The sequence below is a fragment of the Aulonocara sp. 'chitande type north' Nkhata Bay genome, linkage group LG9 (genome assembly GCF_057382095.1).
Source record: "Aulonocara sp. 'chitande type north' Nkhata Bay isolate Kocher_YH1m ecotype deep benthic linkage group LG9, A_spYH_male_GT1.1, whole genome shotgun sequence".
Taxonomy (NCBI): Eukaryota; Metazoa; Chordata; class Actinopteri; order Cichliformes; family Cichlidae; genus Aulonocara; species Aulonocara sp. 'chitande type north' Nkhata Bay.
The window spans coordinates 29,675,075-29,700,997 of record NC_141352.1 but is presented as its reverse complement, the minus strand read 5'-3'; the positions used below and the strand labels follow the sequence as shown (position 1 = coordinate 29,700,997).

The following is a 25,923-nucleotide window of genomic DNA, read 5'->3' as shown; positions in this document are numbered from 1 at the left end:
TCTTCTTCTCTCATTCTCCCCCCTCCCTCTCCTTTTTCTACTTCAATCATGAAACTGATCAATGATCAGCTGATCGGCTTTTCTCTCTTGTTTGTTTATCGCCCACTTTGCGCCAGAAAGAGGAAACCAGCGGATGTCGCGCTAAACAACAGCAGCACGTTTAAGCTTGATCAGCTGTTGTTTAAATTTATTTTATGTTAATTTCTAGTATCAGCCGATGTTTGCTGGAGCCACAGCTGTAAAAGCTGCTGGTCGGTTTGGTTATCTGGTGAGAGGGAAACATGAAGATGAAACCAGGAGATGTCCTTACTGAATCATCAGAGCTGAACAGGTGATGGAGAAACAGGTTTACCTTTGAGGTGACATGAATGAGTTGAGGGGAAGTTATGAACTGTTTCTGAGAGACAAATAACACCAGGATCCTTTTCTAAGTAGCTGACAGCTGGTAACTGTGCAGGGGCGGGTCTAGCAAAGTGTTGCCAGGGGGCCAGGTAGGGCATTAACAGGGAGAGGGGGGCACAAAGAAATACTTTTCTTTCTTATTCTCATTTAAAAATATTTAGCTTTTAAAAAATAATTATCTGAATCTTACAACAAGCGACTGATAGATTTATATATATATACCATCAAAACAGCCCTCTGGGCGACACCTCCGCTGCATTTCCTGCAGGACTGAGAGGAGGAGAGCCATATTTGTCCCCAAAGCCACTCTGCTTTTTAACTCCAGCCAATAAGACCATTTCCCACACCAGAAACATAAACTACTCTACACTCTTTTTATATACCGTAATTGTCGGGCTATAAGCCGCTACTTTTTGCACAAGCTTTGAACCCTGCGGCTTTTAGTCAGGTGCGGCTTTTCTAAGGATTGTCCTTGAGCGGATTTGTTTTGTTTGTTCCGCTGTTGTACGGCACTACGTTGCCTGGCGGAAGGATCGGGGTTCAAGAGTGGTATATTGGTCACATGTCCATCCGCCAGGCAACGTAGTGCCGTACGAAGTAGCGCGAAAAGCAAACTTCAAAGTAGCGGTACGCGTTCAGCGGGAGGTGTGGATGACGAGCGGCGATAAACTTGCGAAAAGCAAGTTATGCTCAACTCCACCATTGGATTCTGACAGCGTGGAAAAGTGTGAAAACATCCATGATCACCAACGGATTTCGAAGGGCTGGACTGTTGCATGATGGAGAGGAGGACACCGCCACGGCCCTTCAGAGGGTGTTCGACTCTGACACTGACAAAGAGGATTTGTTTGGTTGGTTTTGAAAGTGACAACGAAGGAGAGAAGCGGAGAGTGGATGACGAAGCCATCCTGAGCCTGTTCGTTTCCGACACTGGAGAAGAGGACTTTGGTGGTTTTAGTGCGCAGGAAGATGGTGGTGAATGACTGACTTTTCTTCTTGTTAAAGCCGTGTCACTGCACCTGAGCCTAAAAGGTAGGCCGAATCTATTTTTCTGGTGTGCTGTAGGTTATTATGTACTACATTTGTTACTCATTTATGAAGCACAGTACATGTTTCGTACTTGTAATTACCGCTACTTGTACATATACCTAAAAAGTTATGTAAATATGCACCCATAACTTGTTTTTCAAAATATTAATAAAAGTGATGTCTCCAAACAGCCGTCTCTTTCCTGACAATTCTCTTTGTGCACATTCTCTTACATATGATGAGTCAACATTGAAACACCTGCGGCTTTTAGTCAGGTGCGGCTAAGGTATGTACAAAACAGGATTTTCCCCTGATTTTAGCTTGTGCGGCTAATATTCAGGTGCGCTCTGTAGTCCGGGAAATATGGTATTCACTTTTAGTCACTACAGTTATTTGTTCACTTATTCAGTCACTTTAATTTTAAAACGGTGTATATACTGTATAATTTAAGTATTTTTTATCTCTTATTACCTGTTTATGCCCTGACCTTATTTTTAATGTCATGCTGCTCTGTTGTATCTTAATTGCCCCTTGGGGATAAATAAAGTTTCTTTGATTCTGATTCCGATTAACATAAATAATGAATAAAAAAATACAAAGACTCTCAAGTCCTAACTAATAATTGCAATAACAAGAACTCTTCTTCAATACACTCGGCGCTTCACACACATGCCCGAAAAACTAACTGGCTATGGCTGTGGCTGCTCCATCTGGGGCAAGTGCACAGAAAGTTTTCCACACCCCACAAACGCTGCGGCTCTTCCGTCGTCCTTTATTGGTTACGTCCACATCGGGAGCCAGTTACACCAGGCCGATCCTTCCGTCCACCAAACCAGCTGAGCCCCTGCACAGGTGAATTGGGCTATATGGCGATATGAATAATATACAAATATCTTACTTGAAACCCACTCTCAGCATGATGTTGGTGGTTTGAAAATATTAAAGTCTCACTGATAAGGGGTGGATGCACACTGAACTACACAGACCTATAAAAAATAGCATTAGCCCTGCCTTCGGATGTTCCTGCACTTAGCAATAAATAACCACAAACCCCTCCAAATGCTAAATACTATCCAAGTAATAGCACCTGTTTTTACAGGAATCGGCAATGTCGGGACTGCATGGCTTAAGCTGGTACATCTATGATGTGACACAAGGCAGTAGCCTTCACCACAAGGACTGGTTTGTTAACCATACCACCAGAAGGGCTGACATGTGGTGGTTTTGCAGTGATTGAAAGCAAAGAGCTAAACTCTCCCCTGTATGGAAAAGAATCTGTGCTGTAGTTTACCTGATGTTCACCCTCCCAAACTTCAAGCAACTAACAACTGCATGTTAGTTCTTTGATGGCCTTGCAGAGTAGAATGACTTCAGATATGTTACTGACAAAAAAGTTTTGTGTCATCTGTTATGACCTAGGTCATGTGTTGTTTGAGTTCCTCACACCTGAGGGTGGTGCTGTTCTTTCTCTGTGTTGTTTGCGCTTGTGTAAGCTGCAGGTGGAGGCTGAACATTGGTGGAAAACTAAATGAGGCTATAAATTGGGACCCGTCCAGACCAGCAGCCCGACCAACTTCCAGCTTCCAAGCAAGTTGGGTATTTAGCCCTGTGTCTTATAGTGTGCTGTGTGAGCAAGTTTCTGTGATGAGGAGAGCTTGGTTGCCTGGTATATATCTTGCTGTCTGCTAAAATTCTAAAATTCGACTTCATTTTCTTATATGGAGATATCTCAGGGATAGAATATGCAGTTAAACAAAATGAAACTGATAGAAAGGTGAGTTTATAAGTAGCTCTGCTGTGGTTGGAGCAGTTGGGTTAGGAAGGCAGCCTGAGAAGGTCCAGCCATCTCCAGGAGGGGGCTGCGTAAGCTAATTATAACAAAAACGATTAACCAAAGGAAGGGGCCCAGCAGCTTTGGGCTGTAACACCCCTCAGTTTAAATGTTCGATCCCATGATCTTCAACATGAGTCCCAGAGGAAGAGTCTGCACAACAAAAATTCCAGGTCTTCTGTCACAGACCTGCCCATGGCCGTTCATGCTACATCAAAGTAGTTAAGAAGCAGACAAACATTTAAAGAAAAGACTACTATAGAAATTTCTTTTTCACAATGGGTCCAGAGGAACAAAAAAAGAGAAAAAAATAAGATATTTTCTGTGAAACAACAAAACTTTTCTGTCTGGAGAATTGTGCTGATACATTTTATTGATTAACTAAAGGAGTATTTCTTTAACATACTGGCAAACTGAGATGAAGTTTTTCATTGTGCTTTTTTCATATAATAAGATTTTTCACTGGGCCGACCCACTTATGTTCATCGTGGGCCGCATGAACTTGGGTAAAAGTTTTATAAAAAACCTGGACAGTGTTGCTCAGCGAGCATCCTCAGTTGAAACACAAGTGGAATGCAATAGGCGATTCAAACAACAGCAGGAAAATATTTGCTCAATAATACAAAAGTTTATTTTTGTATTGTTTTTCACAGCCACATTGTGCTTCACATAAACACATAATGCACAGAAAGAGATTCACAAATAAGAAAAAAACCCACAAAAAGCAAAAGACAAATAAAACCTGATCAATTAATGTTTTAAAACAGTCAGGCTGAGAAAGCGCTCTGGTTTGAATAAGCCTTCAAAGGTGATGAAAATACTGATGCAGCAGACAGACTTCACACCTTCCTCATTTTGGCAGTGACTAGAGAGGAAAAACAGACAAGCAGCAGCTTCAGTTTTTCTCTGTAAATACTTTGCATTTATTTCTGTGTGTTTCTTTTAGCACGACTTACGATCTTTGACCCACTGAGCTTTTGGATCAGCACAAAGTTGTCCCTTTTTTGTGTTAAAACTGGAAATAAAAGACAGAAAATTATAGAGATTGTATATGTTTGTATGTAGGACAACAAGTGCTGACTTACATTATAGCCTTCACACAGTGTCCTCTTGCAGCCTGCTCACGATATGTTTCTCCCACCACCTCAGCAGTCATATTGTCTTTGTCGACGCCAACGCAGCACGGGCGGTTTCTTCCAGGTCCACGGACTCGAGTATCTGAGAGATAAAAGGTTAAAAACTGATTTGTCTTATATCACTAAACAGAAGATGACTTTTAATATGTGACCTGAAATTATGTTACAGTGCACAGGCATTTTTTTGTCCAAATCAATCAACAAGTAAGTGGAACAAATCAATGTTCTCATCACTTGGGGACCCTCAAGCACTTTTTAGGCAGTTTTGGCATTATGTTAATTAACTTTGATTTTTATAGTCGTTGGGATTCAAAGAAAAAATGAATGAAAACCAATCCAACTTTGGCCCAGAATTAAGTTTAGCTGTTGCAGGGCTCTTGCACAGATTTTAAAGAATGTTTCTGTCTTGAAATGTCTCTGATTAAAAAAGCATATTACATACTCCTATTTGTGCAGCATGTGGATATTTCTTAAAGAAACTCCGGCTAGCCTGCCCATGCTCCACAGCATACTTATGAAATAGCTGCATAGACATGAAATCAGTGATGGTTTGATCAGAACGCGTCTCCAAGCAGCCTGAAGCTGGACAGATAGTCTCGATATGATAGAGAAAGGTGGATTACGTTGAAATATCCACACGCCGTGACCAAAGGGGAGTTATACGTCTTACATATCGAATATGTAACTGAGTGGAGACAGTCTTGGTATGATAGAGAACATATTCTCAATGTTCTTATGTTAATAACAGACGGTACGTCACTGTTTGCTTTGTGCTGTTATCAGGATCACTCAGAAAGTTTCCATAAATATATTTTAACAGAGGCGAGACTTGATCCAACATTTGGAGATATCATCTGGAATCTGGTTCCTGGAATTTTGCAAGGATGAATTTTTACTTATATTTATTTTCTTAACCAAATTGAATCAAATAGAAATATGAACGGTTGGGAAACATTGTCTTTATGTTCTGAAGATGAAATCTGCTGTACCAAACAAATCCAAACTGATTCTGCCTTAAATTGCTTTTTTTGTTATTATTTGCAAACAAAGCATGTTGATTTCTTTTACAGGGGATGAGAATAGGAACCAACATTAAGCTCCATTTATTAACAATGATTAATATATCAAATGTTTAATCATAGATTTCAAAGTTCAGATGTGCTGATAACTGAATGGTGAAAAATACTGTCCCGTAGCTGCAAGATATTATCTTATACTCTCTCTGTGTCTCTCTCATTTTCTGCTTTCATGCCTTATGCAATGAGTCACAATGTATGCACCCCTCCAAAAACCCACTGAAATGATGACTTTGCTAAAAACTAAAATGAAGCAGTGAGATGTAGTTACAGAGTGAATTTGTTTGAAGGAAACCACTGCACCAACTGTGCTACACTAATAAGTTGGCAGTTATGATAGTTTAAGTGTCAACATATGCCTGGCATGCAACGCAGCGTGAGACATAACCCCATAAGTGACAGAAAACAAAAGTAGAAAACATAAATAGTACAAACATTGTTAATGGTAAGCAGTATAGCGGGAATGGATATGGTGTGGCTGTCAGTCAGTCCAGCAATCGAACACAAAAGTCAGGTGAATGTTGTACTTAAAAAAAAAAGGAAATCTCCAAGACTTCTTCTAAATGTTGACGTAAAGGACGCCTTTTAAAATGCCATGACTGACTAACAAAACTTAGCCCAGAAAACAGCTTCCAGGAATGCTTGGTGGGTAGAAGTCGAGTGTGAATGCTGGATAAAAAATGTTACAATTATAGACTGAGCAGATACCAGAATATGACTGATGTAAAGGTTTGTGGTCTTTACACAGTGGTCCTGCCCAATAAACCACCAAAATGTCAGAAGTGAACCTTATTCACAAACAGGCAGCAGCCATTGTTGGAGATAGTCATTGCTGCGATCAAATGATCTATTTTATCTCTTTTTTCCCCTCATTTTTCTGTAGAAAAGTAAGAGCACAGTTACCTTCAGAGGAGTGGCAGCACACACACACCGAGAGCAGGAGGAGAGTGATGGAGAGGATCTTCACAGTCATTTTCACCAGTGGTCTGGCTCACTGATCAGAGTCAAAATCTACGAGTTGATTTGTGTTTGGCTATTTATTGGTAAGTGCAGGAACACATGCAGGCACAACTGATGAGGTGTGATTATAGGTCTGTGTATTTGTGTGCTGGGTGTGGCATATCACACCTCCCCCTCTTATCAGGAAGAATTCAGTATTTCAACCTATCAACACCTCACTGAGATCTTTCTGAGAAACAGCCTCATATACACGAAGTTCAAAGACACTCAGATATGGTGATGATTATGATAGAGCCTGATGATTGAGAACAACGGTTTGTGCATTGTAATGAGTGATGAATCTAAATCACCCACTGACTTCTGTTCTTCAGTGATTCATGGTTTCCCTAAACAGCCTATATGTACATCTATTAACATTTGCATGACTGGCTGACTTTTATGCTGCTTATTTTTTCTTATAAATTCCCACGACTTCTGCTCGTAATTTAAATTTAATTGTTTCTTGTTTGCATCAAGCTGTTTTACCCCTGAAAACACAAAAGAACTCACTTTTACTGTTTATTTTATTTATGTTAACTTTTGGCAGATGATCAGATAAGTTTCACACTCTGCTCTGCAGGAAATGTGTGACAGAAATGTGATCATGTCGACTGTCTTTATCTTCCAACACACACTTGCAAAGATCAACAGTTTCTAACACAGACTAAATACATCACATGTTAAATGGTTTGTGTATGCATTACTAATTTCCCCCCTCATAGCTGCATTAGACATTCTATTTCTTTTATTTAGGCTTAAATATGAGGGCATGGCTGTTTGGGGTACTTGGGTTCATTTCCCCGTTTATGACCCAACAGGCCAAGCATAAACTTTCTGACAGATGGCCTCACATTTGACCCTGAAATACTGTTCCTGTGGTTGCTGTGCTCTATTTGTGCTCACCCGCTGTGTTTAGTTTCAATAGATGTGATGCTGTGCATTATAGCTAAAAAATGTCTTCTCTGGTCTCATTGGTTCAAAGTTCCAGAAGTGTTTATTGCAGAAAGTCAAGGTACCTTTTCCTGCACCTCATGGATAGGGTTGTGCGTTCGCATGCTGCATATACCTCCACATATCTGGATTTTCAGTATGACTTAAAGCAGTTATGACATGGTATGATTTTCTCACCCAATAAAGGAATATTTAATATATCAGTCTACTCTTCATTCTATCAGACACAGTTATCACAGCTCGTACATTTGCTTTTTACACATATATGTAAGCATTGAGCCAAATTTAGTAATGCCAACAAATTAAAGGAACAATATTTGTCTCTTATATATGATACATCTATATATACACTGTCAAAGATACTTGTCTTTGAGTGAAGATTTAAGGTGATAGGACATATAAATTAGTGATGGGTCGTTCGCGAACGAAATGGCTCTTACGGTGTGTTCACACCGAACGCGATGGACGCGAATAAAACGCCCCAAACGCCCCTAATTTGACGCGTGTACATTCGCGTCTCAACGCGTGTCCAAGAAAAATCCATCGCGCGTCAAAATATCATATTTTGACGCGCGTGACGCGGAAATGCCATCTTTGCAAGATGGCAGCTGTCGAGCTAGCGCTTGAAGAGAGAGTCTCCCTTCTCTATTTACTGTGGAGAGCAGAGCAGCAGCGTAAAAGACGTCCTCGCCGTACCTGGGTCCATCAAGTCCTCCAGGCGCGTGAGCAGTTTGGTGAGTTTCACCATTTGCTCCAGGAGCTGCGCCTGGATGACGGCAGATTCCAGCGATATCATCGTCTGTCACCCGGCCAGTTTGAGGACCTGCTTTCCCGCGTCGGTCCCAGAATCGCCCGCCTAGACACCAATTACAGGCGCTCAATCCCACCTGCAGAGCGCCTGTCCGTCTGCCTGAGGTTAGTAAAAGTGGTCAATACGGTAGTCCTTTATTGATACCTGTGCTAATATATGCTAAACCATCCATTTATACACTGCTAACATGGATGTGCTATGCTAACAGTGAATGCTGTCGGCGTTTACTGATGGCATAGCACATCCATGTTAGCAGTGTATCGTGTATACACTGCTAACATGGATGTGCTATAACAGTGAATGCTGTCGGCGTGTATAAACTATCGTTTATACACTGCTAACATGGATGTGCTATGCTAACAGTGAATGCTGTCGGCGTTTACTGATGGCATAGCACATCCATGTTATCAGTGTATCGTGTATACACTGCTAACATGGATGTGCTATAACAGTGAATGCTGTCGGCGTGTATAAACTATCGTTTATACACTGCTAACATGGATGTGCTATGCTAACAGTGAATGCTGTCGGCGTTTACTGATGGCATAGCACATCCATGTTAGCAGTGTATCGTTTATACACTGCTAACATGGATGTGCTATGCTAACAGTGAATGCTCTCGGTGTTTACCGATAGCAAACTGGTACTGTTTATAATATTTCTAGTGATACTCAGATGGTCTCATCAAGTCCCGATTTAATTCGATTTATGCTGTTATCAGTGGTTGAATGATAGCATGGCTGTGGTGTCATAGGTATGCTCTCGGTGTTTGCTGATATCAAACTGGTATTAGGACCACTGTGGGTTAATCTTTGTAGTGATACACACTCCTTTTGTTTATTTATACCTGGTTTAATTTCTGGGATAGTTGAATATTTGTATATAATCACTGCAGACTGTTTTAGATTATATCAAATATATATCATGTAATTATCCTTATAATTACAAAATGTTTTATGTAAGATTTATGTTTTGGAATTTGTAATTTTGGAATTTCAATAATGTATTTTGTAACTGCAGTACACATAATACACATTTTAAACAATTTTGTCCAGGTTCCTTGCCACCGGGGACTCCTTCAGGACCATCGCGTTCAGTTTTCGAGTCGGTGTGTCCACGGTGAGCCAGATCATCCCCCAGGTAGCGACGGCCATCTGGGACTGTCTAGTGGACGATTTCATGGCTGTGCCTTCAACTGAAGACTGGCGGTCCATCGCAGAGTGTGTCAAGGCAACGTGTGTTCTCCACAATTTTCTGCGCTGTGTGGACGAGAGAGGGGCACCTGCTGTGAGGGGTGTGGCACCTGCTGTGGTGGAGCCGTTGCAAGGCCTGGGTCGTGTAGCAGCAAACAACTCCTCCAGAGAGGCTGTCCTGGTGAGGGAGAAGTTCATGGCCCACTTCTCGGCAGAGGGAGCTGTGTCTTGGCAACCAAAGGAGTAGCCTGTTTGAAGTCTGAGTGACTTCCCCACAACGGCTCTTTTAAGAGCCACCCACAAACCTCTAAAGAGTGTTCCTGTCTTTTTAAAATTTTCTTAATAAATGGATCTCTACTCCAAAATAACCTAACCTCTCTTTATTCTCTTAAGTAACTTGTCTTCACTATGTTCCTATAACCAGTGTGATGCAAAAGTTTGAGCAACCTTATTAATAGTCATTATTTTCCTGTATGAATCGGTTACAGTAAAAAATGTCAATTACATATATCATATAGGAGACACACACATTGATATACACTACATATTTATGTTATTTCTCTTTTTATGTGTTGCCAATATATGCACCTGCTTTATTTAGTGTAAAGTTATTGCACACTTTCTGTAAATCCAGTGAACTGCATTTCACTTCTCAAATATCACTGTGTGTGTCTCCTATATGATGTATTTAACTGACAATTTAAATTGTGACAAATAACGATTTGTACAGGACAATGATGGCTATTAACAAGGTTGCCCAAACTTTTGCATCCCACTGTATCAGTATATTTTGTCATTAGTATAATATGAAATAAATTCTACTTGTGTCAAGTCGGGTGCCAATATTTGCTGTGTAGTAGAACAGAGACATTTGTCATTATAAATGTTTATTTGATAAAATATATAAATTCAGTAATAAAAAGATTCAACATAAATATATGAAATTTAACTATTTACAGAGAGACAGGAATAAAAAGGACCCAGCTTGGAGTGGAAGAGCCTCAGGGGAGAAGGAGGAGAAGAATAAGAACATTGTTTCTGCCCTGGAGAGCTGCTGCCTCATCAGAAAACTACTGATCATTAGGGTCCAATGTTTCCAAATTTAGCACAGCTGTGCTGTTGTCAAAAACTAATTTATGAATTTGGAATTTCACGAATTCTCGTGTCTGAGGCGGCATGCTCTCCAGAGCAGGAACAAGGCCGAGGAGGAAATACTCTGTTGCAGACGGGCGTGGCCTCTTTAGGGACTCCAGGATAGCCAGCTCCACCGCCGATGGACCATCCTGGGACCCTTCCCTCGACCGCCTTCGAGCTCTCCTCCTCTGTGGGCCTGTAAAAAACAGAACAAAACACCACAAAGAAATGAGAAGGCTGCTACTAGATTGTCATTTTCAAAATTGAAAAAAACCAGGATATGAACAGATTGGTTGTAGATATTTAGTAAAGGTGATCACAAGGGAATCCAAGCAAGTAAAAAGCTATCAGTGCTTGATGTTCATACCTGTGGGTGCAGCAGCAGGAGTGGAGGGACCAGGGACTGGGGAGTCAGGAGAAGCAACAGGGGAGGACTCTGCTGCATGATAACTTGACTCTATCAAGACAATATTAAATGTTAACAGGTTGAAGACAATAGTCATAGAGAATATTATATTATTATATACTTATTATTATATACAGTGGTCTCCCATTTATTGCAGCACATGAACAGTAGTCACAGTTCTCACAAGTTGATTCTCAAAGTGCAAACCTTTGTCGATTTTAAAACGTAAAAGTATTATGCCGCGCTTTTTCTCCGTCTGCGGCGCCACTTTTGTGCGCCTTTTTTGCTCCCGGTGCAGGTGTCTATTTCCGAATGAGGGTCATAGTTATGAGTGTTTTTGTGCTGTTTTTTTCTATTTGAAGTGATGGTTATCAAAACCAAACATGATAAGTTTGGCAAGCGCAGGAGACACGACACGGAGGAGATTTGTCATTTGGGCTGCAGAATGCAATGCGCATCGTTGAAAGCTGTACGGTGCAATAAAAAAAATCAGCGAAAAGGCGAGGCAGTGACGGATGAACAGCGGGACTACTTTATACTGTTTATTAATAAACAAAATATATTCCTGTATGACAACACGCATAAATTAACTGCCTACATTAATTAATTGTAAACATACCTTCTGACTGACAATCCCCTGCTGCATCTTCGGGCTGTCCCTGGTCCTCGGGGGAGAAGTTCTCCACGGTCCGCACCATATTACCGCTGGTCTCCCGCGGGGTGAGGAAGGGGTCCAGAAACCCCATGACCGCGAAGAACTTCCATCTCCTCCCCGATCCTGCTGCAGACCCACTCCTCTTCTCCTTCTCTGACCTCTTCTCCTTATTATAGGTGTCCCTGAGGCTCTTCCACTTTCTCCTGCAGATGTCCTCTGAATAAACGCATTATCTGGTTAGCGGAAAGGTATTTGTACAACAGTGGGAAAATCGCGGGACAGTAGGCGCGCTTGCTAGCTTTTGCACGGCTTCATCGGGTCAGTCTGAAAATTAAAAAGAAGAAGGAATGAACTTACCAGGTTGCCCGATCTCCTCACTTATGTGTCTCCAAGCTAGGTCCTTTTTATTCCTGTCTCGGTAGAAATAGGAGCTGGCATCATATAGCTCGGGGTGGTTAGCCACGGCGCTGATCAGCTTTTCCTCCATACTGAATGAAGAATGAAGGGCTTTGGCTGGATCTGCCCCTTTGACCTAGGTCAGAGCCACGTCACCAGGCTCCTGATTGGTTGTCGCGGCGCGATTTGACGCTGGAGTTCAGATTTTTCCAACTCGAGCGGTAGACGCGAAACGCGCGTATGCACAAAGTGCAACACAAAAACTCACGCGCGTGGTTTTATTCGCGCGTCAAACGCGCCTGACGCGCTACACTGACGCGCGTTTCGCGCGTCAAACGCGCCTGACGCGCTACACTGACACGCGTTTCACGCGTTTTGGCGTTTTCGCGACGCAAATCTGCTTCCGAATTTTCGCGGGACCCGCAATCGCGCGTCATCGCGCCTTTCCATTGACTTTACATGTAAACCTGACGCTCTATTCGCGTCCATCGCGTTCGGTGTGAACACACCGTTAGAGCCGGCTCTTTGACGTGAACGACACGAGCCGACTTTTTATCGCGAGCCGTCACGTGGGTTTTTTTTCTTTCTCTCAGCCTCTCTCTCGCACTTTTTTCCCGCTTCACTCTGCACGCGGGCCTTGTGCTTTACGCTGGGCAGAGGGGGGAGGGGCGGTAGTTACACTCAGTAGCACAGGAACAGAGCCAGAGAGAGAGAAAGAGAGGCAGGGACAACAACATTAGAAAGGTATAGTAATCATCCACAACTATTTTCGGTTGCAGATGATAAAGGATTGAGAAAGTTTATTCATGCAGGTCCATATGACAGAGAATATGCATGTTCTTTTAGTTTTCATATTATAATTTATATTTAATTGTGTTGTGGTTTGCAGTGTTTTGTGTTCTTTTCACTTTAAATTTGTGAAAGGAAAAAGCTGAAAATTTAAATAGTTAAAACTTGAAATGTGAATAGTTGATTTTTGTATTATATGATTTATTTATTACATTTTATGTGGAGTGAATAAATAAAAGTATATTTACGGTGGCCCCTAGAGACAAAGCACATACAAACTTCAAATCACGTACGAACTCTGAAGCATGTACAAACTCCAAAACACGTAAAAACACGTACAAACTCCAAAACACGTAAAAACTCCAAAACATGTAAAAACACGTACAAACTCCGAAGCACGTAAAAACTCAGAAGCATATAAAAACTCAGAAGCACATAAAAACTCAAAACACGTACAAAAGACAACAGAAGTGCTCCAGGATGCTGGGCGCAGTGTTGAGCCTTTGTTATCTTGTGGCTACACAAGCCAGCAAGTACCAACGACCGGATTTGGTGTGTGGTAATAACAGGTAAATGAACTTTTTTTTAAATTATTTGAATATATATATATGAGTGCCTGTGTATAAATACACAAACAATACACACATGCTTTCAATTGTGTAATTTAAGTGATCTAGTAGCTCTGCTTTGGAAGTTCAGTTCATGCTAGAAATGTGTTTTGGAGTTTGTACGTGTTTTGTCTCTAGGGGCCACCGCATATATTTATATATAAACATATATAAATAAAACCACTTGTTTTTACCTTAGTAATTCCTTTTGTGCATAATTTTATATTATTGTTAATAATAAATTAATTAAAGCAACAAAACAACCTGAAGAGCCGGTTCGGAGCCGAAAGAGCCGGCTCTTTTTAGTGAGCCGAACCGAAAGAGCCGGATCTCTAAAAAGAGCCGGAAATCCCATCACTAATATAAATAACTGCAACTTGAATCTTTGACACAGAGTTCAAGCTCACTGCTGTAATATATCATCTGCTAAAATTCTGCTTCTTTCTTTCGTCAGCTGCATGAACTTTGGTAAAAGATAAAGGTTTATTAAAAACCTGGACAGTCTACTCAGTGAGCATCCTCAATTAAAGCACTAGTGGAATACATTCAGCGATGTGTGTGACATTTTGTGAGGGTCTGGTGGGCACTGAAACAACAGCAGGAAAATATTTGCTTAAACGTTTATTTTTATATTATTTTTCACAGCCACATTGTTCTTCACATAAACACACAATGCAAAGAAAGAGATCCACAAATAAGCAAAAACAAAAAGAAAAGACAAAACAACCTGAACCCCAATTATCAATTAAAAAACAATGAAGTCAACAGCGTGAATAAAATACAGGTTTACTCCACAGTAAAAATTAATCTACAAAAAAAAATGTTTTGAAACAGTCAGGCTGAGAAAGTGCTCTGGTTTGAATAAGCCTTTAAAGGTGATGGAAATGCTGAAAATACCGATGTAGCAGACAGACTTCACTCCTTCCTCATTTTGGCAGTGACTAGAGAGGAAAAACAGACAAGCAGTAGTTTTAGTTTTTCTCTGTAAATACTTTATTGTTTATTTCTGTGTGTGTTTATTTTTAGCACGACTTACGATCTTTGACCCACTGAGCTTTCGGATCAGCACAAAGTTGTCCATATTCTGTGTTGAAACTGGAAATAAAAGACAGAAAATTATAGAGATTGTATATGTTTGTATGTAGGACAACGTGTGCTGACTTACATTATAGCCTTCACACAGCGTCCGCTTGCAGCCTGCTCACGATATGTTTCCCCCACCACCTCAGGGCTCATATTGATGTCGGTGACATCAACGCAGCACGGGCGTGTACTTCCAGGACCAGGTGGACCTGAGAGGTAGGAGGTTAAAAACTAATTTATCTGACCTGAGAAAGTCTGATTAGAAACTCAAAAGTTAACTCCAGGTTTAAAACGTGATGAAACTCCTTACATCGCAAAACAAGACAAATGTTACCTGAAATTATGTGAATGTAAGCATTTTTTTAACACTTCGACAGAAAATGAAGCTCACAGAGAGGCAAAAAAGGATATGAAAACTAATAAACCATGTTTCTGTCTTCTAATGTCTCTGATAAAAACAGTGCATGAACATTGTTCTGAGGTTGTGAATCACATATTGTCAATACTCTCTCTTTATATACATTTCTATTATTTCTATAATGGAGGGTGTGTGATCGTTTCCTTTGTGTTTGTTTCCTGGATCACTGAGAAAGTTTCCATAAACACTTTTTAACAGAAGTCTCAGATTGTTCTGGCTTTTATTCTCCAGTACAGCACACCAAATTCCTTTCCAGAGGATCAAAATGAGAAAACACATTAAGCTTAATTTGCTAGCAACGGTTATTATATGAAAAACATGACATGTTAGTGGCTTCCCATGATGCACTCAGTGTTTCTTCAGAGTCTCACTTATTATGTGTTTAAACATCAATTTCTGTTTAATGACGCATTTTTAAATCTCTGGATCTCTTTCACAGTATGTTTGTAGTACTGTCTTCTACCCCTCAACCCTATAGGTCCCTACAGATGGTTGCCCCTCCCTGACCCTGGTTCTGCAGGAGGTTACTTCCTTACTGTTACTTCCTCATGGGGAGTCATATAATTTTATTTGTATTATTGTATCTTTACTTCACAATTTAAAGCACCTTGAGGTGACTGCTGCTGTGATGTCATATTATATGAATAAAACTGGATTATACTGAAAATTAATAATGTTTAATCATACAAGACAGAATTAAGAGGTGCAGGTAGCTGAACGCTGAACAGAATTATCCCATAGCTGCAACATATCATGTTATACTCTGTGTCTCTGTGTCACTATTTCCTGCTTGTAGATCACACCATCACACTTAACCAATGGGTCACAATGTATACACCCCTCACAGAAAAACCCCCCATGAAAACAGCATCAAGATCTGGCTACAGATTTAGCTTGAAAGAAACCACTGCACACTGTGCCACCATAGTAAGGTTTGAGTTATGACAGTCAAAAGGGCGATGCAAATGATGCCAAGCATGCAACACCCCATAAAACATAATTCTGTAATGTCACTGGAAATAAAATATATATAGTTTAATTATTGTTAATATTAACCAATCAACCAGAATGTGACTAAATTAAAGAAAATCTGAAAGTCCTTACAGAGCGGTCATACCCAATAAAACCGCCAAAAAGTTAGACGTGTACCCCAGCATCACAAATAGCTAGAAGCCATTGTTGGAAAAAGTCATGCTGTGATCAGTTTTATGTATTTTATTCTTTTTGTTTTCCATTAGAAAGTGAGAGCATAGTTACCTGCAGAGTAGCTGAAGCACACACACATTGAGAGCAGGAGGAGAGTGATGGAGAGGATCTTCACAGACATTTTCACCGGTGGTCTGGCTCACTGATCAGGTTGAAACTATATCAGTTGATTCGTGTTTGGTTATTTATTGGTAAGTGCAGGAACATTCACAGGCAGAACTGATGACGTGTTTTAACAAGTCCTTGTGGTGCATGGTGTGGCATCTCAGACCTCCGCCTCTTATCAGGGAGATCTGAGTGTTTCAAACCACCAACAGACTCGCCTGTTTCCAAAGAAACACACACAAAGTTTGCAGACACTTAAATATAGTGTACAAAATAATTGATACAAACAGTTTATGTATTGTCACAAATGATGGATCTAAATCACACGTTGATTATTGTTTTTCCATTTTAACTAACTGTGAGTGTTTATCTCTTGCAGGCCTCAAGTGAAAAATAATCGTGCGTCATGATGCCTCTTAACGATCCTGATGCACATCTATTTACATTTGCATGATTTGTTAATGTTTGGCTGCTTATTTTTCATCTATAAATCCCCACAACTTAAACTTTTGTTTAAGCCATTAAAGTCTCACTGAAAACTAAAGGACCTCTGTCAGTGCACCCCAGGGCAGCTGTGGCTACAATGTAGCTGCCATCACCAGTGTGTGAATGTGTGTGTGAATGTGTGGAGGACTGAATGTAGTGTAAAGCGCTTTGGGGACCTTAGGGACTAAGTAAAGCGCTATACAAATACAGGCCATTTACCATTTACAAAGTAGTGAAACGCTCTCATTGCTTATTTCATTTAGGTGTACTTTTGGCAGATGATCAGGTAACTTTCACACTCTGCTCTGGAGGAAGTGTGTGACAGAAAAGTATTTGTGTCGACTGTGTTAATCTTCCAACACACACACATGCAAAGTCAAAATTTTTTGACACAGGATGTGCACTACTAATGTCCCACCTCGTGCATCAGCGCTCTTTTATTTCGGCCTAAATTTGTGGACATGGCTGTTTTTGGGTGTATGGGTTCATTTCCCTGTTGCATGATCAAATTTCAGGCAAACATTAACTGTCAAACAGATGGCCTCACATTTGACCGTATACAGAGGAGGTCATGGTTGATTCAATAAGTGCCAGGGATCCTGGTCCTGTGGCTACAAGCTCAAGTCGCTCCTCCACTGTGATTGACAGTTGAGGAGTTTGTGCTTATATGCTGTATTTGGTTTTCACCAAATGTGGTGTTGAGTATTATCACCAATAATCCCCACTTTGGTCTCATCTGTCCAAATGACATTCTTTCTGGAATCTTTTAGTTGCTTATAAAATAACATGTTACACCGCATTACTGAATTGCATTTTTTCAATAATGCTGCAATGTAACCCGTTAATGGACTACATTCAGTAATTTTTTTGCGGTTACAATTATATTGATTTATATGCAGCTATCGGCAAACAAAATGCTTTTTTCTTTCGGTTTACTTGTGCTGCAATCATCTGATTTCAGTTTGTGTTTGGGAGGAGGAACTTGGTGGTGCAGTACAGTGATACAGCTTTTGAGGAATACAGATATGGAGATTACTTTTATTTTTATTGCACAAAAGCACAAAAGTATGGAAAAGTGCAAACTGCATCCAGGACAGAAGAACTGCATTAAATTGCCAACGTAACTTGGGCTCTTTGCAAACATCTGCACAGACCACATGCTAACACAAAGCTAGCCAAGAAGTTGAGAGCATGCTAGCCGCTGATCTTCAGCAGGTAACAAAGGCAGTGATGAACAGGCAGTTGTGCAGCCTTAGGTTTTACCTGTTCATACTCCTAGAAGTAACTTAACTTTTTGTGTTCAGCTTTGTGTTCATAAGTTAAAATCCAAACAATACTATGTGAGTCCTCATCAGGGTAGGGATTGGTGCTGGTGTTCGGAACTGTAGGCTAAGTTAGGTTTATATTGTTAACTGGTAATTAAGTGAAACTTTGTGTTATTACCTCATCTATTACTACTTCATAACTGGAATAATTAGAGGTTGTTTAAAGTCGTGTTGCTGTCTTTCCCATTTTCTCATTTTTCTTGTAGCAAGAGGAAGGTTTAGTGTACATACCTGCCTTAAAAAGCCCGTCATGAAAGTCTTTCAACATAATCAGTTTAATGATTGTGAAACTTGCTTTGTGCCATTCCTCTTTCTTTTTATTTTGCTTGTTCCCACAAACGTTTATGCACTTTTTTCTTAGGTTGCGTTCTTTATCTGATATGGTAATACATATTTGAGTTTATGTTACTTCCTGTTTAAACTACACTTGTAGAAATAGTCAAACCAAAGATAAGACAACCACAAAAGCATATTTCCTGTTTATTTAGTAGGAAATAGGTTTGTAAGAGACATGTTCCTTAATTTGATGGTGTGAGTGTCTAACTCCAGTACGACTTCTAAATGAAGATTAAACTTAATAATTCAATAAGTATATTTATAAGTATCATATTAATAAAAACATTTACTTAAGTACTTGAAAGCGAAAGTAATTTGTTGCACTGCTTCTTACATTACTTTTACTCGCATATCATATAATTAGCATTTAACTTTATAAATATAAGTCTACAGTCCCACATACCAACCCAAATCGCTATCTTAATATCGATTTAACATATGATGTTTCTGAGGTTTCCTGACAAACAGGAGTTCAAATGGAGAAAATCCCATGAAAGCCAGGGTCACCTCCTGCACTGCAAATAACAGAGGTTCTAGCCAGCGACCCCAGTGGCATCGACCCTCTTGAATTAATGTATGAATCATGGACTTCAAGGTCTTTTTCAGCTCCACTAGCTCATCAATGTCAGCATAGTATATACTAGTCCAATTAGATTTAATGTGCCTCCTTTATTGGTCAGATGAATGGTCACTGAGTATCTCTACATTCTAATTGGTTCAGAGTATTGTGTATAATCTACTAAAACAAAACAATAGCCCTGTGCATGCCAGTAAATAGGCCCAATGAGGTCCATACCAATACACTCAAACAGGACACAAAGGCCCTTTGGAATGGTCATTTGGTTTACTAACTGCTATCCAGGCTGGATGCACACCTCTGACACCCATCTCCTGGAATGCCTGGCCAATACGATTGACCTTTAACTCGATCCAGAGTTTTCTCATATCCTCTGTGACCAGATATCAGGTTATAATGAGCTGCCTGGAAGATTAATTCCCAGTGGGCTTTAGGCTCCAAAAACTGGGTGTGTTTCTCTGCAGTGGGAGTGTAACGCCTCACTCTGTACAATCTATCCTTCATTACAAAATGGGAGTTGGCTATGCTACATTAGGGCTGGTGCTACTTCCCCAGTAGAAGTGTCGGATAGCCTGGCATTGCTGCTGAACACAGCACAGATACCATCCTAGCTATCGTAAGCATATCCCCAAGGATTGTCCCACCAGTTTGTTAAACCCGTGCCAATCCGTCTCAGGACCCCTAAGGGGCAAACGTAACTCAAATAAAAGTGCATAATACTAGATTATTGAGCTCAACTGAAAACACCAAGGGAATCTAATTCTGGGAATGTATCAGGATATTTTTATGAATTTGGTGTGCATTCAAAAAACAAGAACAAACTGGTGCTATAAAACAAAAGTTTATTTTCATGTAGTTTTTTAAAGCCAAAATGTACTTTGTGTAAACACATAAAAACACAACAAGAAATTCATATATGAGCAAGAAAAAAGACACAAAGCCAGAACTCCAATGAGTTCACCATCTTGCCTTTAAAGATGGTGAAAATACTGATGTAGCAGACAGGTGCTTCCCTGGTTCACCTTTATCATTTTGGCAATGACTGTAGAGAAAAGAAAGAGAAAGGAGAGCTTCAGATTTTCTCTGCAAATATTTTTTTTTTGTGTATTTCTGTGTGTCTGTATTTCTATGACTTACGATCCTTGACCCACTGAGCGTTTGGATCAGCACAAAGCTGTCCTTTCTTTGTGTTGAAACTGGAAATAAAAGAGAGAAGGTCATACAGATTGTATGTGTTTATGTTTTTCTGGAGGACAACATGTTTTGACTTACATTATAGCCTTCACACAGCGACCTGATGCAGCCTGCTCACGATACGTTTGTCCCATCACCATAGTGCTCAAATCGCGTTGGGTGACGCTAGTGCAGCATGGTCGCGGTACTGTAGGAAGACGATGAGCTGAGAGGAAGAAGGTTAAAAATTAATTTCTGGATTGAGAAAAGTCTTTATGAAAATCAAAGTGAATGCCAATGTGACCATTAAACAAATATTAGTCATGCAAGTTAATGGCCTTTTTTGTTCCCAACATTAGGTACTTTTTGCAGTGATCTCGCATAGAAAACTATGCCGCACGTATATAAAACAGGTCCGCAGCTCCGAACCGTAGTAAAGGGACCTCTGGCCAATACATCGGGTTCCGTGTCGGGCTCGTAGCCAAAAACTAGCTTTACTTTGTTGTCTGGGTCAACTTTGCTAGTGAGAGACAGAAAGAGGCGTTGAAAGGCTGCTCCAACGTAACTTATTGTTTCGGAGGAAAACACGAACACAGTGTACAGACGAGCCTTAACAGCTTACTGACAACTTGGCTCGTCAGGCACTCTTTTTGGCTGCAGTGGTTATCATTATACAGTGGGATACAAAAGTTTGGGTAACGTTGTTAATAGTCATTATTTTCCTGTATAAATCGTTGGTTGTTACAATAAAAAAATGTCAGTTAAATATATCATATAGGAGACACACACAGTGATATCTGAGAAGTGAAATGAAGTTTATTGGATTTACAGAAAGTGTGCAATAATTGTTTGAGTTTGATGAAAAACAGCTTCATGAGTCCGATTTTCTGAAGTTGTGAATCACATATTCTCACTATTCTGGTAGTTACTTTTATAACTGAGGCTATGTCCCTGTTCACTCAGAAACAGCATCAACATCTGCCTACAGAGTGAATTAGCTTGAAAGAAACCACTGCACACTGTGCCAGCATAGTAAGTTATGGAAACATAATATCCATCCATCCATCTTCATCCGCTTTATCCGAGGCCGGGTCGCGGGGGCAGCAGCCTAAGCAAAGAGGCCCAGACGTCCCTCTCCCCAGCCACCTCCTCCAGCTTATCCGGGGGAATACCAAGGCGTTCCCAGACCAGCCGAGAGATATAATCTCTCCAGCGTGTCCTGCCCCGGGGCCCACCTCCCGGTGGGACGTGCCTGGAACACCTCACCCAGGAGGCACCCAGGGGGCATCCTTGTCAGATGCCCGAACCACCTCAGCTGGCTCCTTTCGATGTGGAGCAGCAGCTGCTCTACTCTGAGCCCCTCCTGGATGGCCGAAATTCTCACCCTCATACATAATATGTATACTTTAAATATCATGATGATTAACCAACAAGAATGTGACTGATATAAAGATTAATGGTAAAAGAAACTATGAGAGTCCTTACAGAGTAGTCATTTCCAATAAAACCAAAGAAAGCTAGGCGCCTTAGTCAATGGTGTAATCAGTTTTACGTACTTTCTCTCTTTTTGTCCTTTAGGAAAGTAAGAGCACAGTTACCTTCAGAGGAGTGGCAGCACACACACATTGAGAGCAGGAGGAGAGTGATGGAGAGGATCTTCACAGACATTTTGACCGGTGGTCCGATTTGCTGATCAGGCTGTAACAAAAAGTTCATCAGTGCTTGGATATTTATTGGTAAGGGTAGGAAGATTTGCAGGAAAAAGAAGTGACGGCGGGTTATTTTAATACGTGTTTATTTGTGTGTGTGGTTGTATCATAATCACACCTCCGCCTCTAAATAGAGAAACTTTAATATTTCAAACCGCCAACTGCTTGCTGAAAGCTTTCCGAGAAATAGCCTCACATTAGGAAATGCACAGACATGTCTTATGGTCTACAGCTTGATTGATGCCAACAGTGTGTGCATTGTGATTATTGACGAATCTAAACCACCCACTCATCTGAGTAGAGTCCTTTTTTTCTCCTCCTGTACCCGATGTTGTGTATTTTATTTTATTTTTTTAAATGTTACCTATTCCGACCTGTCTTCCCTATGTGATGTTTGATGTTTTGATGTTGGCTCAAAAAATCTCTAGACCCAGCAGTCTTAGCTAATTATAGGCCAATCTCCAACCTTCCTTTCATATCAAAAATCCTTGAAAGAGTAGTTGTCAAACAGCTAACTGCTCATCTGCAGAGGAATGGTTTATTTGAAGAGTTTCAGTCAGGTTTCAGAGCTCATCACAGCACAGAAACAGCTTTAGTGAAGGTTACAATAATCTTCTTATGGCCTCTGACAGTGGACTCATCTCTGTACTTGTCCAGCTAGATCAGGGGTCGGCAACCCTAGGCACGCGAAGGGTTAACTGATGGCACGACCATAGCTGGACTGATCATACTGGGCATTAACTCGGTGGGCCGATGGTGATTTTTCGTTTTTATGAGCCGATGTTTGTTTTTGGTTTTTTTTGTAACGTTATAAACAATGAAAGGTGGTGGATTGGCCAGATGCTGGCTGGTGTGTAAAACTAACTCAGTTGTTTGGTGGTTGCTATGGCGGTGCTTCCACAGACTCAGTAACATTAGCAAGTGGTGGAGGCCAGCAGGTGAGGGAAAGGTGAAGCAAGAGGAGGAGAGACCCGAGGCGGCCGCCGGTCCGAGTGTCAGGTGAACTGAACTTCAGGTAAGAAGTTATGACCTGCAGTCTATCTGAGTCAGATATAAACCAAGTTTAGGTGGAGTTTACTTTCGTTGTGCTGAGTTTTTACAGTCAGTTACAATAACTCTTACTGCGTACTAGCTAGCTGATCAGCTGATCGGCTTTTCTCTCATGTTTGTTTATCGCTCACTTTGCGCCAGAAAGCGTAAACCGGCGGATGTCGCGCTAAACAACAGCAGCACTTTTAAGCTTGATCAGCTGTTGTTAGAATTTATTTAATATTAATTTCTAGTATCAGCTGATGTTTGCTGGAGCCACAGCTGTAAAAGCTGTTGGTAATTATGTTGGTTTGTATATCTGGTGAGAGGGAAACATGAAGATGAAACCAGGAGATGTCCTCACTGAATCATCAGGGCTGAACAGGTGATGGAGAAACAGGTTGTAGTGGGGCGGGGCCTACGGTGCTGTGCAGGGAAGGCGGACGCACCTGCACGGCATCTGCAATCACGCCCCGCCGACTTAAATTTTGTAATGGGTCTTGTGTTTGTTGTTGTTGTGATAATGTTAAGCGGGCAGCGGGAGAGCTCTGTGTGCATTGTGAACAGCAAGGAGACCAGAGATCAGATTAACATGTGTATCCCTGTATTAACAAACATGCCATATTGGCTTAGTTTATTTTTCTTATCATTGTTGTGAGGAGACCATAAATAGCATTTGCATTTTCTGTTGTACAGTTCGTTTGCTCTCATGGAGTTCTTGTTATGGATAAAAAGTGTCTCTTTTTGTTTTAAAATAGCTGATAACTATTCGCTGATAGCTGCCAACATCTGCAAACAAATATAATTCTATGAAGTTGTTCTATATAGTGTGAACTGTTAATATAGAACATTATTAAATTTATTGCTAATGCAATCATATGGAACACTGACTTCTGAGGAAATTTTAAATGGCACTCGTCATCAAAAAGGTTGCCTACCCCTGTGCTAGACCTTAGTGCAGCGTTTGATACTGTTGACCATAATATCCTATTAGAGCGATTAGAACATGCTGTAGGTATTACAGGTACTGCACTGCAGTGGTTTGTATCATATCTATTTAATAGACTCCAATTTGTGCATGTAAATGGAGAGTCCTCTTCACACACTGAGGTTAATTATGGAGTTCCACAGGGTTCAGTGCTAGGACCAATTCTGTTCACATTATACATGCTTCCCTTAGGCAGCGTCATTAGAAGACATAGCATAAATTTTCACTGCTATGCAGATGACACACAGCTCTATCTGACCATGAAGCCAGATAACACACACCAATTAGTTAAACTGCAGGAATGTCTTAAAGACATAAAGACCTGGATGGCCGCTAACTTTCTGCTTCTTAATTCAGATAAAACTGAGGTTATTGTACTCGGCCCTGAAAATCTTAGAAATATGGTATCTAACCAGATTCCTACTCTGGATGGCATTACCTTGGCCTCCAGTAACGCTGTGAGGAACCTTGGAGTCATTTTTGACCAGGATATGTCCTTCAACGCACATATTAAACAAATATGTAAGACTGCTTTCTTCCATTTGTGCAACATCTCTAAAGTTAGAAATATCCTGTCTCTTAGTGACGCTGAAAAACTAGTTCATGCATTTATTACTTCCAGGCTGGACGACTGTAATTCATTATTATCAGGATGTCCAAAAAACTCACTGAAAAGCCTTCAGCTAATCCAAAATGCTGCAGAAAGAGTAAAAGAGTAAAAGAAAGAGTAAAACATTGCTCTCACTATGACCTCAACACTAGAAACAAGCATAGAGGACACAACGTTGGTCTGCAGTGGAGTAATGTGTTGTTTGCGCACAAACTACTTCCTTGTGCCATCAGGGAGACGGAATCTTCAGCCAGTTCTGCTGAGAATCCATGCAGGCAGAGAATGTAGTTTGATGGGCGCACCATGTTGTCAGTCACATGCAGACAGACGTAAAAGAAGGAAGGGGGGAATGATGCTCCGAGGAAAGCGAATGTTGTGGTACAGGCGTGTTGATAAAAAGTGAATAAATGAGGAAAAAAAGAAAACGATGCAGCATCTGATTTAAATGGTAAATGGTCTGTATTTGTATAGCGCTTTACTAGTCCCTAAGGACCCCAAAGCGCTTTACATATTCACACACACATTCACACACTGGTGATGGCAAGCTACATTGTAGCCACAGCCACCCTGGGGCCCACTGACAGAGGCGAAGCTGCCGGCAGCTGTGATGTATGAGACTGCAAAGCTGAGTCCAGAACTGTAAAATGAGGAGCTAGCTAAAAAAGTCCACACTTTCATTTTAACTGTTTTCCCGATGCAAAGGATAAAAGACTTTTATCCAGGCCTTAAATCCTCCCTAGTAGCACATGCATAAAAGGCTGTAACTCTTCACTGTAGATAATCTCCCCACGTGGCCCACAGCTCAGCGAGAGGAAGGCTCAGTGTACCTGTCTACATAATATTAATAAATGTAAAACGTGTTTTGTCTCATTCCTCTTCCGTGAATACTTTATTTGGTTACTTTGTTTACTCCAGTTTAATATTTCTGCACCTTTTGTTAACTTTGCTTCCTTCATTTGACGTGGTAGTACGGAGGTACATTTATCTTACTTTCTGTCTTAACGAAACCTTGAGAGCTTCTTGGTAAAGCAAAGATAAGATAACAGGAATAGTTTCTTTTCAGTTTTTTTATTATTTGAGTGTAAGAAGTGGTTTTTTGTGAAGTATCTTTCTGAATTTGATGGTGTGATGGGGTGACTGCTTAATGAATGAGTGGTTGAAAAGTTCACATTTTGTATGCTTACAAATTTCCCCACCGTGGGATCAATGAACTCTAATCTTACATCTCATAATATATGAACGAAACCATTAATAATGGTTGAAAAAATATCAAGCAGGTTTCATAATAAATAATATGAGTGTGCAGAATCAAATTTCTTTCTCTGTATCATAAACCATGTGGTTCCTCAGCTCCTCTCAAAATAGGAAGGTGTAACTCTTTTCATCTATGTGCCAGGAAGTTTTCAGATATGACACCATTGGTAGATGTTTGTCAGTCTTTATGATCACACTTCCTTTCCAA

General features: G+C 40.6%; 4 protein-coding genes and 1 long non-coding RNA gene across 5 annotated transcripts; 1 reads left to right on the top strand and 4 right to left on the bottom strand.

Annotated features, from left to right (window-relative positions):
* Nucleotides 1-3,755: 3,755 nt before the first annotated feature.
* On the bottom strand, nt 3,756-6,535 carry LOC147322363 (uncharacterized). Its single transcript, XR_015130916.1, has 4 exons — nt 6,378-6,535; nt 4,348-4,480; nt 4,219-4,277; nt 3,756-4,127 (listed from the first exon to the last, which is right to left on the bottom strand). It is a non-coding gene; the product is annotated as an uncharacterized LOC147322363 (long non-coding RNA).
* Nucleotides 6,536-8,025: 1,490 nt separating this feature from the next.
* LOC147322362 (uncharacterized) lies at nt 8,026-11,593 on the top strand. The gene is made up of 2 exons (XM_086306797.1): nt 8,026-8,339; nt 9,291-11,593. The coding sequence occupies exons 1-2, from the start codon at nt 8,026-8,028 to the stop codon at nt 9,673-9,675; spliced, it is 699 nt and encodes a 232-aa protein (XP_086162923.1). The 3' UTR covers nt 9,676-11,593.
* On the bottom strand, nt 9,902-12,329 carry LOC147322361 (uncharacterized). The gene is made up of 4 exons (XM_086306796.1): nt 11,981-12,329; nt 11,588-11,839; nt 10,930-11,019; nt 9,902-10,758 (listed from the first exon to the last, which is right to left on the bottom strand). Exons 1-4 carry the CDS (start codon nt 12,108-12,110, stop codon nt 10,499-10,501), a joined length of 732 nt encoding a protein of 243 aa, XP_086162922.1. The 5' UTR covers nt 12,111-12,329; the 3' UTR covers nt 9,902-10,498.
* Nucleotides 12,330-13,905: 1,576 nt separating this feature from the next.
* On the bottom strand, nt 13,906-16,330 carry LOC147322360 (eotaxin-like). Its single transcript, XM_086306795.1, has 4 exons — nt 16,175-16,330; nt 14,582-14,708; nt 14,453-14,511; nt 13,906-14,357 (listed from the first exon to the last, which is right to left on the bottom strand). The coding sequence occupies exons 1-4, from the start codon at nt 16,242-16,244 to the stop codon at nt 14,332-14,334; spliced, it is 282 nt and encodes a 93-aa protein (XP_086162921.1). The 5' UTR covers nt 16,245-16,330; the 3' UTR covers nt 13,906-14,331.
* Nucleotides 16,331-19,777: 3,447 nt separating this feature from the next.
* On the bottom strand, nt 19,778-22,211 carry LOC147322359 (monocyte chemotactic protein 1B-like). The gene is made up of 4 exons (XM_086306793.1): nt 21,724-22,211; nt 20,225-20,351; nt 20,090-20,148; nt 19,778-19,994 (listed from the first exon to the last, which is right to left on the bottom strand). Exons 1-4 carry the CDS (start codon nt 21,839-21,841, stop codon nt 19,924-19,926), a joined length of 375 nt encoding a protein of 124 aa, XP_086162919.1. The 5' UTR covers nt 21,842-22,211; the 3' UTR covers nt 19,778-19,923.
* Nucleotides 22,212-25,923: the final 3,712 nt, after the last annotated feature.

Excerpts from the sequence above, each read along its gene's own strand:
- LOC147322362 (XM_086306797.1), top strand. The coding sequence starts at position 8,026 with ATGGCAGCTGTCGAGCTAGCGCTTGAAGAGAGAGTCTCCCTTCTCTAT. Across the intron at positions 8,340-9,290 it reads CGCCTGTCCGTCTGCCTGAG|GTTCCTTGCCACCGGGGACT; the intron begins GTTAGTAAAAGT and ends AATTTTGTCCAG.
- LOC147322361 (XM_086306796.1), bottom strand. The coding sequence starts at position 12,110 with ATGGAGGAAAAGCTGATCAGCGCCGTGGCTAACCACCCCGAGCTATAT. Across the intron at positions 11,840-11,980 it reads TGAGGAGATCGGGCAACCTG|AGGACATCTGCAGGAGAAAG; the intron begins GTAAGTTCATTC and ends GCGTTTATTCAG. Across the intron at positions 11,020-11,587 it reads AGGGGATTGTCAGTCAGAAG|AGTCAAGTTATCATGCAGCA; the intron begins GTATGTTTACAA and ends TTGTCTTGATAG.
- LOC147322360 (XM_086306795.1), bottom strand. The coding sequence starts at position 16,244 with ATGTCTGTGAAGATCCTCTCCATCACTCTCCTCCTGCTCTCAATGTGT. Across the intron at positions 14,709-16,174 it reads GTGCTTCAGCTACTCTGCAG|GTCCACCTGGTCCTGGAAGT; the intron begins GTAACTATGCTC and ends CCTACCTCTCAG. Across the intron at positions 14,358-14,452 it reads AGCTCAGTGGGTCAAAGATC|TCACTGCCAAAATGAGGAAG; the intron begins GTAAGTCGTGCT and ends TTTCCTCTCTAG.
- LOC147322359 (XM_086306793.1), bottom strand. The coding sequence starts at position 21,841 with ATGAACTTTTTGTTACAGCCTGATCAGCAAATCGGACCACCGGTCAAA. Across the intron at positions 20,352-21,723 it reads GTGCTGCCACTCCTCTGAAG|CTCATCGTCTTCCTACAGTA; the intron begins GTAACTGTGCTC and ends TCTTCCTCTCAG. Across the intron at positions 19,995-20,089 it reads CGCTCAGTGGGTCAAGGATC|TCATTGCCAAAATGATAAAG; the intron begins GTAAGTCATAGA and ends TTTTCTCTACAG.